This window comes from Gracilinanus agilis, chromosome 6, assembly GCF_016433145.1.
Source record: "Gracilinanus agilis isolate LMUSP501 chromosome 6, AgileGrace, whole genome shotgun sequence".
In the NCBI taxonomy this organism is placed as follows: Eukaryota; Metazoa; Chordata; class Mammalia; order Didelphimorphia; family Didelphidae; genus Gracilinanus; species Gracilinanus agilis.
Window position 1 is genome coordinate 64,331,862 of NC_058135.1, and position 13,927 is coordinate 64,345,788.

At 35.5% G+C, this 13,927-nt stretch overlaps 1 protein-coding gene across 6 annotated transcripts in view; it reads right to left on the reverse strand.

Moving 5' to 3' along the window:
- SORBS2 (sorbin and SH3 domain containing 2) overlaps window positions 1-6,454 on the reverse strand; it is a 120,799-nt gene extending 114,345 nt beyond the window's left edge. For 4 of the 6 annotated variants that reach the window (XM_044681159.1, XM_044681158.1, XM_044681157.1 and 1 more), the window contains exon 1: window positions 6,358-6,454. In XM_044681159.1, coding sequence (XP_044537094.1) covers window positions 6,358-6,418 — 61 coding nt within the window. In that variant the 5' untranslated portion in view covers window positions 6,419-6,454. The remainder of the gene's footprint in view (window positions 1-6,357) is intronic. The other 2 variants (XM_044681161.1, XM_044681160.1) reach the window with 1 other exon arrangement.
- Window positions 6,455-13,927: the final 7,473 nt, after the last annotated feature.

Here is a 13,927-nt window from a genome sequence, read left to right on the forward strand (position 1 = left end):
ATGCATATTACCAGTCTTATTAGAATTGTTACTTAAACATTATCTTCTGGGATTCTCACATACCTCGAACTCAGCTATGTAATGACTCAGGTGAATTATACTTTCACAACAGAGACCTATGTTGGACTTGGCTAGGACAGTAACTAGAATTTTCTTGTATAACTGCTGTTAGGTGAGGGGTGGGTGGATACAGGAGGTGATTTTCCACCTGCTGTTTGTATTAAAAGTATTCTGAAATCTAGGAAGAAATGTATTTGAGATCTATACGGAAGAAGAGAAAAGCACACTGGCTAAATTTTAGGGAGAAAGTGTTTCTTAATTAATGGGCACCCACATAATTAGGAGGGGAAAAACAACTGCGAGTACATACGTACGTCAGCATGTAATACATTTACGTGCAATTGACTCAAAGGTCTGGAACTGAAGGGTATTAAAGTGATCAGTTATGATCAGGAGCCAACTGAATGTAAATGGATGTTATCTGTTTATGCCATTACATCTTTATTAAGCATCTATTGTTTGTTGAGCAGTGTGCTTTGGATACCAAGACAAAAAATACCTGCCTTTAAGAGCCTTACACTGTACCTGATGCATTTGAGTTGTTGCTTAGAGAACTAAAAAGGCTCAACAAAATAGAAATTATAACTGTAACGGGTCAAAAGCGAATGATTTCTTCACCTCAATGCTTATTGTATAAGTTTCAAACTTTCAAAATTTTGAGGAATGCAGAAATGTTTGAAACCCCTAACTCAGTGAAATTATGCTAAAGACCAGGAACTAGGGGTCAAAGATGGACTCTTTAAAAAAAAGCATCAGGAGGAAGCTTTAACTCAGTAGTACAGTTTGTTGATATTGTTCAGTCACATCAGTCATGACTCACTCTGTGACTCCATTTGGGATTTTTTTTTGGCAAAGATGCTAGAGTGGTTTTCTATTGCCACCTTCAGCTCATTTTTCAGGTGAAGAAACTGAGGCAAACAGGGTTAAGTGACTTGTCTAGAGTCACAAAGTTAGTAGGTATATGAGGCTAGATTTGAATTCATGAAGATGAGTCTTCCTGACTTTATGGTTGGTGCTCTATCCATGGGGCCACCTAGCTGCCCTTCTGGAAAAAAAATCCTGCTCATATATACTAGATGATCAAAACTCTTGCATTCTCCATATTCATTATTAATATGGAGTGAATGTTATCTCTTGTAGAGAGGAAGTTCATAGGATAAAACCTTAGTAGAACAACTCACTCATTTTATAAGCTGAAGATGCTGGGTTCCTGAGAATTGTAGTGAGTCATCCATTGCACACAAGTATTAAGTGACTGAATCAAGAATGACACTCAAGTCCTTTGACTCTAAGTCCTATTACCTCTAAGACCTACTAGCTCCCTCCTGATTATATAGATCAACTCCCATTAGAATACAGAAAAATGGGCGCAGCTGCTAGGAGGTCCCTAGGTTCAAATCTGGCCTCAGACACTTCCCAGCTGTGTGACCCTAGGCAAGTCACTTGACTCCCATTGCCCACCCTTACTACTCTTCTGCCTCGGAGCCAATACAGAGTATTGACTCCAAGATGGAAGGTAAGGGTTTAAAAAAAAAAGAATATAGAAAAATCACAAGAACTCTGACCAACAATAGGATTTCACATGCAGGTGAAGATCCACAAGTTTTTTGCAGTGTTTGATTCAGTGTGATCATCTAGACCACTTGGAATTTGTCTTAATGAGCTCTGGCTTCCATGGTGGTTTTCATCTTTTTTTTTTTTGAAGAGAACCAATTATACTGGGGGCAATCTCTTGCCTTGAGCATGAATTGGACTTAAGTGAGGCAGAGACACACAAAGTCATCAGCCTCACTCTCTTGCACAGTCTTCAAAGTCCAGTGGCAAGACAAAAGTCTCTATGGTACATGACAGAAGCAGCCCACAGGACAGGTCCTCAAAGACATTCTTAGGTGGACCTAACTGTTTTGCAGTGAGCAGGATATTCTTATTGTACTCAAAGCTGAGTGGTCCAATGATTTCCCCACTATTGTTTGCTTGAGAAAAATATAAGCAATATTAAAACCAAGGTGATTATTTTATTGTATTGTATTTTTCTCCTTTGGAATCCCAATTAACTCGTGTTTGCATTTCTTGTTTTCTCTTCCAGATCTGTCAAGTTGCTCTCCACATCCATTAATTGCTGTTTCACTTTTAATGCATTCTGAGTTTATTCTTCAATTAGGTTATCTGTAAATATTTGCTTGACTGCTTAGTCTGTGATTTGCCACCTTCATTTTTATTTTGGTGGAAAACAAATCATTTTGGGCTTTCCTTAACTGTTCTTTCATCTCCTGTTGAATGTTTTTATTTTTCCTGGATCTGAGATCAATTTAGGATAATTTAGTGGTTTTTTTTTAGTAAATGTTACTATGGGACACAGTAGATAGAGCCCTAAGCTAGGAGTCAGAAAGTCTCAAGTTTGAAACCAGCCCTCAGACACTTCCTGGCTGGGTGCTCTCTAGGCAAGTCATTCTTAAATGAGATAATATTTATTAAGTGTTTTTGCAAAACTTAAAGCAGTATATCAATGCTAGATATTATTGTTATTAATCTGTTAGCCTCAGTTTCCTCATCTATAAAATGGGAATAATAATAACATCTACCTTTCAGAATAAAATGAGATGTTTGGGCAGCCTCAAAGCACTATAAAAATATTAGCTGTTAATATTAATTAGTATGAGAAAATTTAAGAAAGGATGAGATATGGAGGACTTAAGAGCATTGTTAGCATACTCGCACTGATGACACCATATATTCTTCAAAGTCTCAGTGTAATTAAGGAAATACCCTTAAAAAAATTCCCTGAAAGTGACTCATTGACTAACTCAGAAGGCCAAGCTCTTCTGTGCCTAAGAAATAAAAATGAGGGACACGGGGCTCTTTCTAGCTTTAAATCTTCTGATCTTTTGATTAGATTGTGACAGTTGGTATCACTCTCCATTTTAACTGCCTCTAGGGTGAGAGGTCGGAATTTTATAATTTGGGCAGAAGTCGCTCATCTCCTCCTAAGTCACTGACCTACGTGTGGCTTGCCTGGCACTGCAATCACTCCTTGACTCCTTCAGGGACTCTTCAACCCCACAAACAAACAAACCCACACCCATACCCACTGAGGTTCTATAAGGAAGTCCACAAAACCCCAAAGAGTGCCAGAAAGCAGGGGATGACTTCTAGAAAATAGAAGGGCAATATTCCTCAGCAGATCAAGTTTTCTAAAGAAATCTTCATGAGCAAAATGATTCTGAGCTGACCACACAAAAGGAAACCCTTAGCATCCTAGGGATCTGTATATGACTGCTGCAATTTGTAGCCACCCAGGAGAAAGACTTCTTTGCTCTTAGCCAAGATGTTTGGATTCACTGTTCTTTCTGCCTAGGTACCACAAAAGGAGTACATCATTTTCCTGTTTTCGAGATGCTAAAGTTCCTAGGACTGACCATGTTAGCATCATGGTCTCTGCACATTGGCTGATGTCACAACCTGGAATTGTGAAGTTCTGAATTCAAACCTTCAGAAACTCACCAGCTGTGTGACCCTGGGCAAGTCCCTTAACTCTATTTGCCTCAGTTTCTTCATCTGTAAAATGAACTGGAGAAGGAAATAGTAGCCCATCCTAGTATGTCTGCCAAAAAAAACTCCCAACTATCCCTTGAAGACAATCACATGTTTGAAATGATTAAACAATCTAATGATTTTTAAAAAAAGCTGAGTTGGCAGAGTAGATGATTAATTGCATGTTTGGTGAATTATGTTACTATATATATATATTTGTGTTTCTGTGTACCCTATATTTGGCGCTATCCAGCATTTTAGCAGAGTGGGACATATAAAGTGCTTAATAAACATCAAGGTAACTGATCAAACTCAAAAATTAAGGATATTTTCTTGGCAAGAATATAGACTTAGAACAATGCTTGGCACATAGTAGGTGCTTAATAAATGTTTACTGGATAATACATGTATAACTGAGATGAAATTGCTTCCCAACCCCTAGAGGAGGGAGGGAGGGAGAGAGACAATTTGAATCTTATAAATTCAGAAAACATATGTTGAAAGTTGTTATTACATGTCATTTGGAAAACAAAATATCTTTGAATAAGAAAAAAATCTAAGAAATAAATATTTGCTTACTGACTTGGCATAGTATTTAAGAAGAAACTGGATGGCCATCTAAGTTCAGTGCTTAGGAAAGAGCATTTGGCCATAAAGACAAAATATCTGGAAGACTGGAGTTCAGATCTTGTTTTTGCCCCTTATAAGCTGGATAACCTTGCTAATTCACTTCATTTCCTCACGTCATCTGTAAAATGATGGGTTGAACCAAATAATCTATTTGATCAGCAAGGTCTTTTCCTGATCCACTCAACATCTAGTGCCCTTTCTTCAGTGATACCTTGCATTTTACTACTTGATGGGTGTAAAGTTGACTTCTATATTGTATATATTTTTGCATGTATTTATTTCTCCCAATAGAATGTAAGCTCCTTGCAAATAGGGATTGCTTCGTTCTTTTTCTTTGTATTTCCAGCACATAGTAAGTACAGTGCTCAGCATATAATAAAAACCTAAAAATACAGACTCATTGATTTTCCAGCCCCGATATTCTGTGATTTCTGTATTAATAATAGAATAAACAAGATGGTCTCTGGAGTCTTTTTCAACTCAAAGATCCTCTGGCTGATTGATTTTATATGGCAGGGCTTACCAGGCTAAATGGTTTCTAAAGGTATAAGATCATACCTGTCAGGTACAATTCAGTTCGTTTTGAAACAGTGTGTAATGTCTTATAGTAGACATTCTCCTGATGCTTCAAAAACCTACAATTCCTTTGAGATGCTCGAATCCATTTAATTTTTTCTCCGGTCAATCCTTTAAAAAATTTAGGCAGGAAGAAAAATGATTCCATTCCTCCACCCCTCAAAACCTTCTAACCATTTCCAGAAGGAAAAATTGAGGTACAAAGCAATATATGAAGGAAACACAAGTTCATGGCATAAATAGAAAAAAAGGCTTCATTCTGCCTATGCTTCACCCAAGTTTTTTGTTTTTCTTTTTTATAACCCTTACCTTCTGTCTTAGAAGAAATACTAATTGATTCTGATACTGATTCTAAAGCAGAAGAGCGATTAAGGGCTAAGTTAGGGGGATTAAGTGACTTGCCCAGGGTCACACAGCTAGAAAAAGTCTGTAATCAAATTTGAACACAGGAGCTCCTATCACTCTTAATCCACTGACCCACCTTACTCTCCTCCATCTAATATTTTAAAGGGAAATCTTCCCTGAAGATGAGTCTAACAGCAAATAACCCCGTTACTCTAGTCATTATTTTGGTTCTACTTCAAGGAGGAAACTTCAGTATGTACTAAAATCAATTTCCCATTTCTATATCTATATAGATTAAAAAAAACTACAAATGCCTCAGTTTCCACAACTGTAAACATACCTACTAGAACTATTTTGTGAGGATCCAATGAGACAATAATTGTAGCAACTTACCTGGGGGCTTATGGGTAACTTTCACTTTCCATCCTGAAGCAAATGTGATCAAAAACCTTTGAAAATTCCACCTAGTGCTAAAATTTTCATAAACTGCTTAAGAGCAAAAGTCTAATATTTATGTAAAAGTCCTCTATGAAGGTGCCTGAAAATAACTTTTTCCTCCTACAAAGCTGAATGATGAAAAAGAAACTAATAGCATTCATATCACATTAAAAATATTGGACCAAAGACCTTTCTTTAAAAATCTACATGGATATTGAACAGATAACAACAACACCTAAAAAAAATCTATAACTACCTCAGTTTCCACAACTGTACACCTAAATACTCAAGTTGTTTTGTGAGGCTCTAATTAGAGAATAATTGTAAAGTGTTTAGCACTCAATAAATGCTTGGGAAAAAATAGGACTCAAGTCCTTATAGCTAAAAACTATAGAACTTCAATTCCTGAGGTGACATGAAAATTCCAGTAATAATTAGCACGTTATGGTTGGTCACTCAGTGGAACAGTGGTAAAATGATCGTGCATTCATTTTTTTCTGAGTTTCACATGAGACATCAGAGGCTCCTATAATAATCATATACTATGTCATCAGGCTAATTCTCCTGCCAGGAGGACAGATTCCTTTGGATCTTTATTTTTAGAAGAACAAAAATGGATGAGCACTCCATTCCTAGGATTAGGAAAATTAGAATCCAGCTGCGTGTTGGGGAGCTCTCAGTGCTTCCCTGTCCAAACAGGATAACGCCAGAAAGGGAGAAAGGTTAGACAAAGCCATTCCAGGGTAGAATTACATAAGTTAGTGATAGTTATTATACCTGCAGTCAATAGGTTTGGAGAACTCTGAACTCTCTTCACAGCTGTTAGTGTGACAGACATGGCGGCACGTTTGCGAGCACACCCACCGCTATCTGAAAGCAGAAAATAACATAGCCAAGGAAGCAAGCACATGCATCATCATGGGGGTGGGGGTAAGTGCAACCTGCCAGACGGCCAGTGGAGCAGTGAATGGTTAACACTAATAACACATCTGAAAATTCACTCCAGCTAAAACTCAACAGTTTAATAGAATTTTTATTCTATACTTTTTATTTTATATTGTATATGATTACATAATTACATCATAGGATTAATAATTATAAGAATCATTTGTTTTATAGAGTTTTTTAGAATTGTTATTGCCTCGATAAAAGAATCAAAACATTTGATACCTAATATTTCGTTACGTGCTGTCGTTGTTTTTGAAGAGACTGTAAACACAGGTGCAAGACCTTTTTATATTCCATAAACTTTAATTACCATTAAATAGTCAGTCTATAAGCAGTGGTAGTAATATATTTGTTTAGTTATTTAAAAAATAATATTTTATTCCTTCTCATTGCTGACCTTGGGTCAAAATAACTATTGAATTGAAAGTCTGACAATTTGTCGGAGTTGTGAATAGGGTCCATAAAGAAACCCTTACACTTTGGAAGTCTTCAACCCTCTCATAGCTATCACCATTGGAAGAATGAGTCGTTCATTGGTTCCAAATAAAATCAGAATAAATATTAGTCCCTATTGTCCTGAGATGAACACAATCCATTTTGTGAGAATATTTTCCTTTCTGAACAGTATTTGTACCAAAACTCCTAAATTATAATCATGAAATACATAAAGCCAAGCTTAAAAAAAACGATCCCAGTGTGCTCTGAATAATTCTAGAAGCAAAAATACTTCAAGTAGCACAAGGTTAATATTCTATTTATGAACTCATTCCTGTTCCATTCCCATATTCCACTTGGTTCTGGCCTCTGAAATGATCTTTCCAATGGCATGTGCAATAAATAGTTGAGCCAGTTCCTCAGAATTTAACTCTTTGTGACAAAGTGCAAAAAAAGGAAAGCCATCAAAGAGAGGTAATAACCCAATTAAATGCTGAAAGTGACCAAACTGATTATACTACCAGTTTGGGTGTTTGGCTACCATATTCTTTTCTTACTCGTGAATGCCACCTTTGGACAAAATTCCCATTTTGTGAATTATTGATATGAAGAATATATTATTGTTCACTTAGATTAGCAAAAGTTATCTGTAGTATGGTTTAATTAATTAATATGATTTCTGAACCAGTCATAAAATACCTTCAAATGAGTAGAATGATCTTCATTCAAAAATTCAAAAATTAATTCTTAATATACACGTTAAAAAATAGCAACCTTTAAATGTAGATCCAGGCTTAAAAAGTACACATTGTTCAACTAAAAAGACACCTTTTTAAAAAGCAAGTAGTATATAATAAAGATTACAATTTCACATATAATCTTTTTATATCCTATTTAGCATTTGAATTTGTGTGTGTATGCATGCATGCATGCACATTACATTCAGAATGAAAGATGAAAATGGGATAACATTTAATCGGAAACCATGTGAAGGGAACCAAAAAAGGTAAGGTCTAGTTACCAACAGAGTTAACTTTATCCCAATGTACTTAATTTACTTCCCCACCTATCCCTGGAATACATTGTAGAGGGTTTTACTATGACAACATAATGCATATATGTTTATATATGATATACCTCTAAGAATTAATAAAGGAAGCAGAAGGACAAAAATAATGTTTTAGTGTCATCACAACATGAAGAAAAAGGAAACAAAAGGAAGATCCAAACACAAGTCAGTTTGGCAAAAATAGTGATTTCTACCTGCCCTGAAGTATGATGGGAAATTTTTGAAGGACAAAAAAAAAAAAAAAAAAAAAAGATGGTGAAGAGGAGGGGAGGGAAGATGGGTTGAAATGATTGAAAGCAGAATTCCTTAGAAGTGTATTACTTTTCTTAATTCATTTGAGCCTGGAGGAAACACAGACTGAGAAGTGAGAAGAGAGGATTTCAGAATAGTGACATTTAGGGTCATGAAAGATGAACTCTTTGTATCCAAGTTGCTCTAAATAGAGTGCGAACTTTCAGAAAAGTAAATGGAGGAATCAGCATTCTTTCCACATTTCTATAATCAAAGGCTTAACACAAAAGGGAGAGGCATTTAGGAAGCCAAAAATGTAATGATTTGAATCATCCAAGTGCCAACTGATCTCTCTCTGTCTTCCCTAAGCTCCAAGATCAGACTGGCCCAAGGATTATCCAGATGAGAACATTTTAGGGCATTTTTGAAATCGAAGATGCTGCCTCCTGTGCATTAACTTAACCTAAAGTAGCCCCTTATCGCTCCTCACCTTCAAACTGGGTAACTAGCCCAGTCTTTGCTCTAATGAGCTACATAATTTATACCAACTCTTTCCAGCCCTAGAAAACTAATTATGGGTGAGTCACATACCATGCATTATTTATGTCCTCCTCTCTTTACTTAAGCAAGGGTCTCTTTAACTAAGGGCAGGTCACACTTTGAAGAGAAAAGAGAGATACCATGGCTGAAGGACTCATCTAAATTTCTGAGACATTCCAGAAAGAAAAAAAACAAAGGATTCTTCTTTCAACTAGCTCATGGACCTCTTTGAAGAAAATGCTGTTTTTTTTAAATCACACTCCATGTCTGAATAATACATATTTTGATTGTATGAGTCTTACCCTAAAGATCCACTAGCTGAAATTAAAGGCTACCTTTAGGATGCTAAGGACTGATGTCATTATTATTATTATTAGTCCTTAGCCACTAAGTTCTTGGGAAGAAATTGTATACCCTCTTCCTATATAATAGCTGAATTCTTTTTTTTTTTTCAAAAGTAAGAGGCTTTTTGTAATAATTCTGTCACATCAGTTAGAAAAATGCAACCAAATGTTTGAATTGCTATGATTTCAAAACATATCAATCAAATCACTATGTAATTTTGTATATTATCATCCATTTATAGGCATCTAAAATGACAGTATTAGAAGGAGAAACTTCCAAGGACCTGAGTCGCTCTTTGGTATTATGCTACATGTACTTAGAAGTTCAGGGGATAATACAGACATGTGCCATAATAGAGCCCTAGCAAACAGAAAAGAACTATATATTTTTGAGATCCTAATTAAGATGGAGCTTAGGCACTGGCGAAGACCAGCATCCTAAATTACATTTCTATGAAATTTGGGGATGTATGTTGTACGTGCACTTTAGTCAAGTTTGGAGAGGCTCGTCATCAGATGATTGGTCAATCATAGAATGGTGATTTGGAGAGGTCAATAAAGCCAGTAAAGGCAGAGAGGGATTGGCAGAGGAAGAACATGCACTGAAAAAACCATTAATTTTTGAATATTGAAGTAGGCAGCTTGGTAACTCAGTGAGAAAAGTTATGGACATGGAGTCAAGAAGACCTAAATTCAAATCTGGTCTCAGACACTGTGTGACCCTAAATAAATCACTTAATCTCTGTCTGTCTCAGTTTCCTCAATATTAAATTAGAATCATAATAGCACCTATCCCCTCAGCACTGTTGTGAGAAATAGATAATATCTGTAAAGCATTTAATATAGTGCAGGTCACCTTGTAGGGGCTTAACAAATGAAGTTTCCTTCCTAGAGAACTATGCATAGATAATATTTTTGATAAGTACTATGTTATGAAATAGTGACATCATAAAGCATTATAAAAATTTTATTAATATATCTACATATATTAATATTTAGCTTTCAGAGTCTAAGTGTGAGGACCATGGTAGGTACAAGATGAATATGAAAATCAATATTTATTTTTAGGGAACTTAAATGCAACATGAGTATTTTTCATGCTTTTTTTTTCCTTCCTAATAACTTTCTTTCTTTGTATGCCACATATTTACTACTTGGTTTTTCTAAATTCCCAATGTTTTTTCTTTTCTGGTCTAGTTGTGAGCCCTTTTGTTCTCTTTCCCCACAGTTATCCACAGATTACATTTTCCTTTATTCCAAAATGCATCTGCATCTCTGAATTTCTCCTTTTATTTTCCTCTGCATCTCTCTCTCTCCCACATCTAGTGTAGTGTAGTAGGTTGCTTACTCATAGCCAACATGACTATATTAGCATTTTTGTGAGGTATTTTATCAAGTGATAACTTCAAATAGATATCTATTAACCTAGGAATTAGTGGGAATCAACTTTGACTAAATGGTTCACAAGTTTTTCATGCGATCTAAGTCAGTTTCTGGAACATCATGAAAAACCCCAAAAGATGGCAAGTTCGGATGACAAGATGTCTTAGATTGTTCTCCTGTATCCTCTCTCTTTGTAATAAACTAAAAGAAAAATTTTATTAGTGGAGAGGAGACTGGAGAGGAGAGAGTCAATCTTTTTGGTGAGGTAGAAGGAATACAGGATATGAAGTCAAAGACCTGAGTTTGGCCTTCCACTGCTCCACTTTCTTGTACAATACAGTGGCCATCACAACCAAGCCATTTCATTTCTTTTGACCTCAGTTTTCTCACTGATGAGTTGAGAAAGTTGGATTAGATGATGTCTAAGGACCTTTCCAATGAGCATTCTAAGTTTCTGGTTCTATGCCCATAAGACCAAGAGAAAAATCCTTGTCCTCAATTACCTGAAAGTAAATTTGGGGTGGGGAAAGGAGGAAAATTTGAAGCTCAAATTAATATATCACAATAATACAAAATGTTACTTAAAGGGTCCCGATGAAGTTTGTTGATCAATAGTACTAAGATAGGGCAGCATTCAATGTGTAATTGCTTACCCACATTCTCTTGGAATGCATCATAGAGAGTTTTACTCTAAAAATATAATGTATATTATATTTCTTATGGTGTAACCACAAGAAATTGAGACTGATTTGATGTAAGAATTGGAAAAATCTACCCTAATATTTTATTGTTCCAGTATTCATAGAGATGGTAGGATGGAGGGTATGTAAAACAGAATCCATAGTAATAATTCTGTATCTCTGGGCACATATATATATTCATATATATATAATATATACTAAATATAATATATTAAGTAAATATATTATATTAAGTATAATATATTAAATAAATATGCATCATATGAATGTTATATTTATTTATACATACACACACATAGTTATGATGATTTTGTTTTTATCCTCTTCTAAGATCATAATGAGTTTTCCAATACATTCAGAGAACAAACAAACAAAAGCAACAAAGAGTTCAACTGTAGATGGCTCTTGGGTGTATCTACACTAAATACTTTTTAATAATCAGGGTCTTAAGAACACATCTACTTCAAATCAAGTGTCAGCATAGTACATTATGCAAAAATAATTGATTTGGGGTCAGGATTATTGCTAAGTAAGATTTGAAAACTAACAGAGACAGCATACCTGTATTCATTTTGACCTTGGAGGATTTGCTATTAAGATCTCCAGTCTTCCTGTAGAAAACAAAATTATGTATTAATTGTTCACTAGACAAAAGGATGTGGCACAAAATGTCACTAGGATTCTGTTGGTGTAGTAGTGAATTAATTCCACACCAATGAATGAATGAATGAGCCATGTTTTAGTCAAGGTTTTTCAGAGTTGGGCACAATTTATAATACAATAAAAATAAACACTATTAATGGTTTTACAATGGTTGAGGATTAATATTTTCATTTCAATTTGAAATCAGCAAGCAACATGTTCATACCGAATGATTTTTATTTTGCAGTAAACTAAAAAATATATATTTGAGAATATTTAAATAAATCAACAGTGGTATGAAAATTTCTTTAAGTTTAAGGAGATGTTTCTATCCTCTTGTAATTGCAGTTTAACTTTTACAAAATCTAACAATACATATGTAACTATAGTTACTTAATTTAATCTCAGAGTTATTTGAGGTGAATAAAATTTTCTCTAGAAGGAAAAGATTGTATATTATTCTCTGGAACTGAGTAAACTATTGGTAAATAACTCCTTCCATATTCCAAAAGATATTTTGATGCCTTGAAAATATTATTTCACAGGGGTGAGTCATTATTCCCAGAATGTTGTATCCAGTGTGGTTCACTCTAGGATCAAGACAGCTATTAGGATGAGAATTATCTTTTTTTTTTTCTTTTTTTTCCCCCTGAGGTACAGGTACCAGGATAGAAAAGAAATGGCATCTCCAGAAAGTCAAGACAATTTTCTATAGTTGGTTTCAGCATCCACTGTTGATGGCATTCAGAATACACATTATCACAGAGAAAGACCATCTCTGAGGAATACAATTCAGTAAGATGAAAGTGAGTGTGCTGGAATAAGTTCCTAGTATAACACATCATTCACCTTAAGTTTCTCATGCTATATTTATTGCCTTTCCACAGAGGAGTCACTGCATCTACTCCTAGGAAACTCTCCACATCAAGACAAAATAGGCAAGGTATGCCTCTAAGCAGATGTAAAACAAACGAAGGGACAAGACGATAAAAGAAGCCATTTGAGTCTTGCCATTTGCAGGCTCTGTTGCTGGATAATCCATTTGCATGGATTTCTCCTAGATTAACATTTTATTTCATGTATGTCACCACTCTGATTCCAACCTCTCTTGGACTTTGTAGAAGGGTGGGCTTAAAATGGAAGGGAAAAGCCTTGAAATTATGTCAGAAAAGTTTTGAATGGTGATCTTTTTCTACTATGCCAATGCATACACCATGGGTTGAAATGTCCTAAAAATGCCTTTGCTTTTATTGCCAAGGTTTTTCCCCCTTCTCTTCTAGTGATCCCATTTATTTCAAATGAGTCCTGCTTAGTTTTCTTTCCCCACTTCTATTTCTCATTCTGCTTATCAAACACATAGCCACCTCTCCTCAACATTATCTTCAAAGTTCACTAGGAGCCCACACTGAATTATATATGTAGTAATGACAATAAAATTGAAATATGATTGACAATAGCCCTTGATCATGCCTTAGTGGCATCAACTCAAACTTCAAATCACTAAGATTAAACATCTTTGGATGATAAAGTTACAATCTAACTAAAGTTAACTTAAGGTCCAGAATAAAAGGCAACAATGGGGATGTATCTGACTTAAAAGGGATAGTTCAGTGAAGTAGCAAGACTGAGACAACAGATGTCAGGTCCCAGCACTACCTGGATGCTCTCACAATATTAAGAGAATCAATTGAAGAGCGTTTGATGGAAATATTATAAGTGGAAATGGAAACCAAACATGCCATAGGATGAGATATTGTGGATTTGTGAAGCTAGGACTTATGCTTGTGAAAAGGGCACCACAGCTCCAGCAAAGTCACAAAGTATGAAGTTCTATATGCCCAAAGGGCTTTAAATGACTGTCTGTCCTTTGATCCAGCCATACCACTGCTGGGTTTTTACCCCAAAGAGATTATGAGGAAAAAGACTTGTACAAAAATATTTATAGCCGCACTCTTTGTGGTGGCCAAAAAATTGGAAAATGAAGGTATGCCCTTCGATTGGGGAAAGGCTGAACAAATTGTGGCATCTGTTGGTGATGGAATACTATTGTGCTC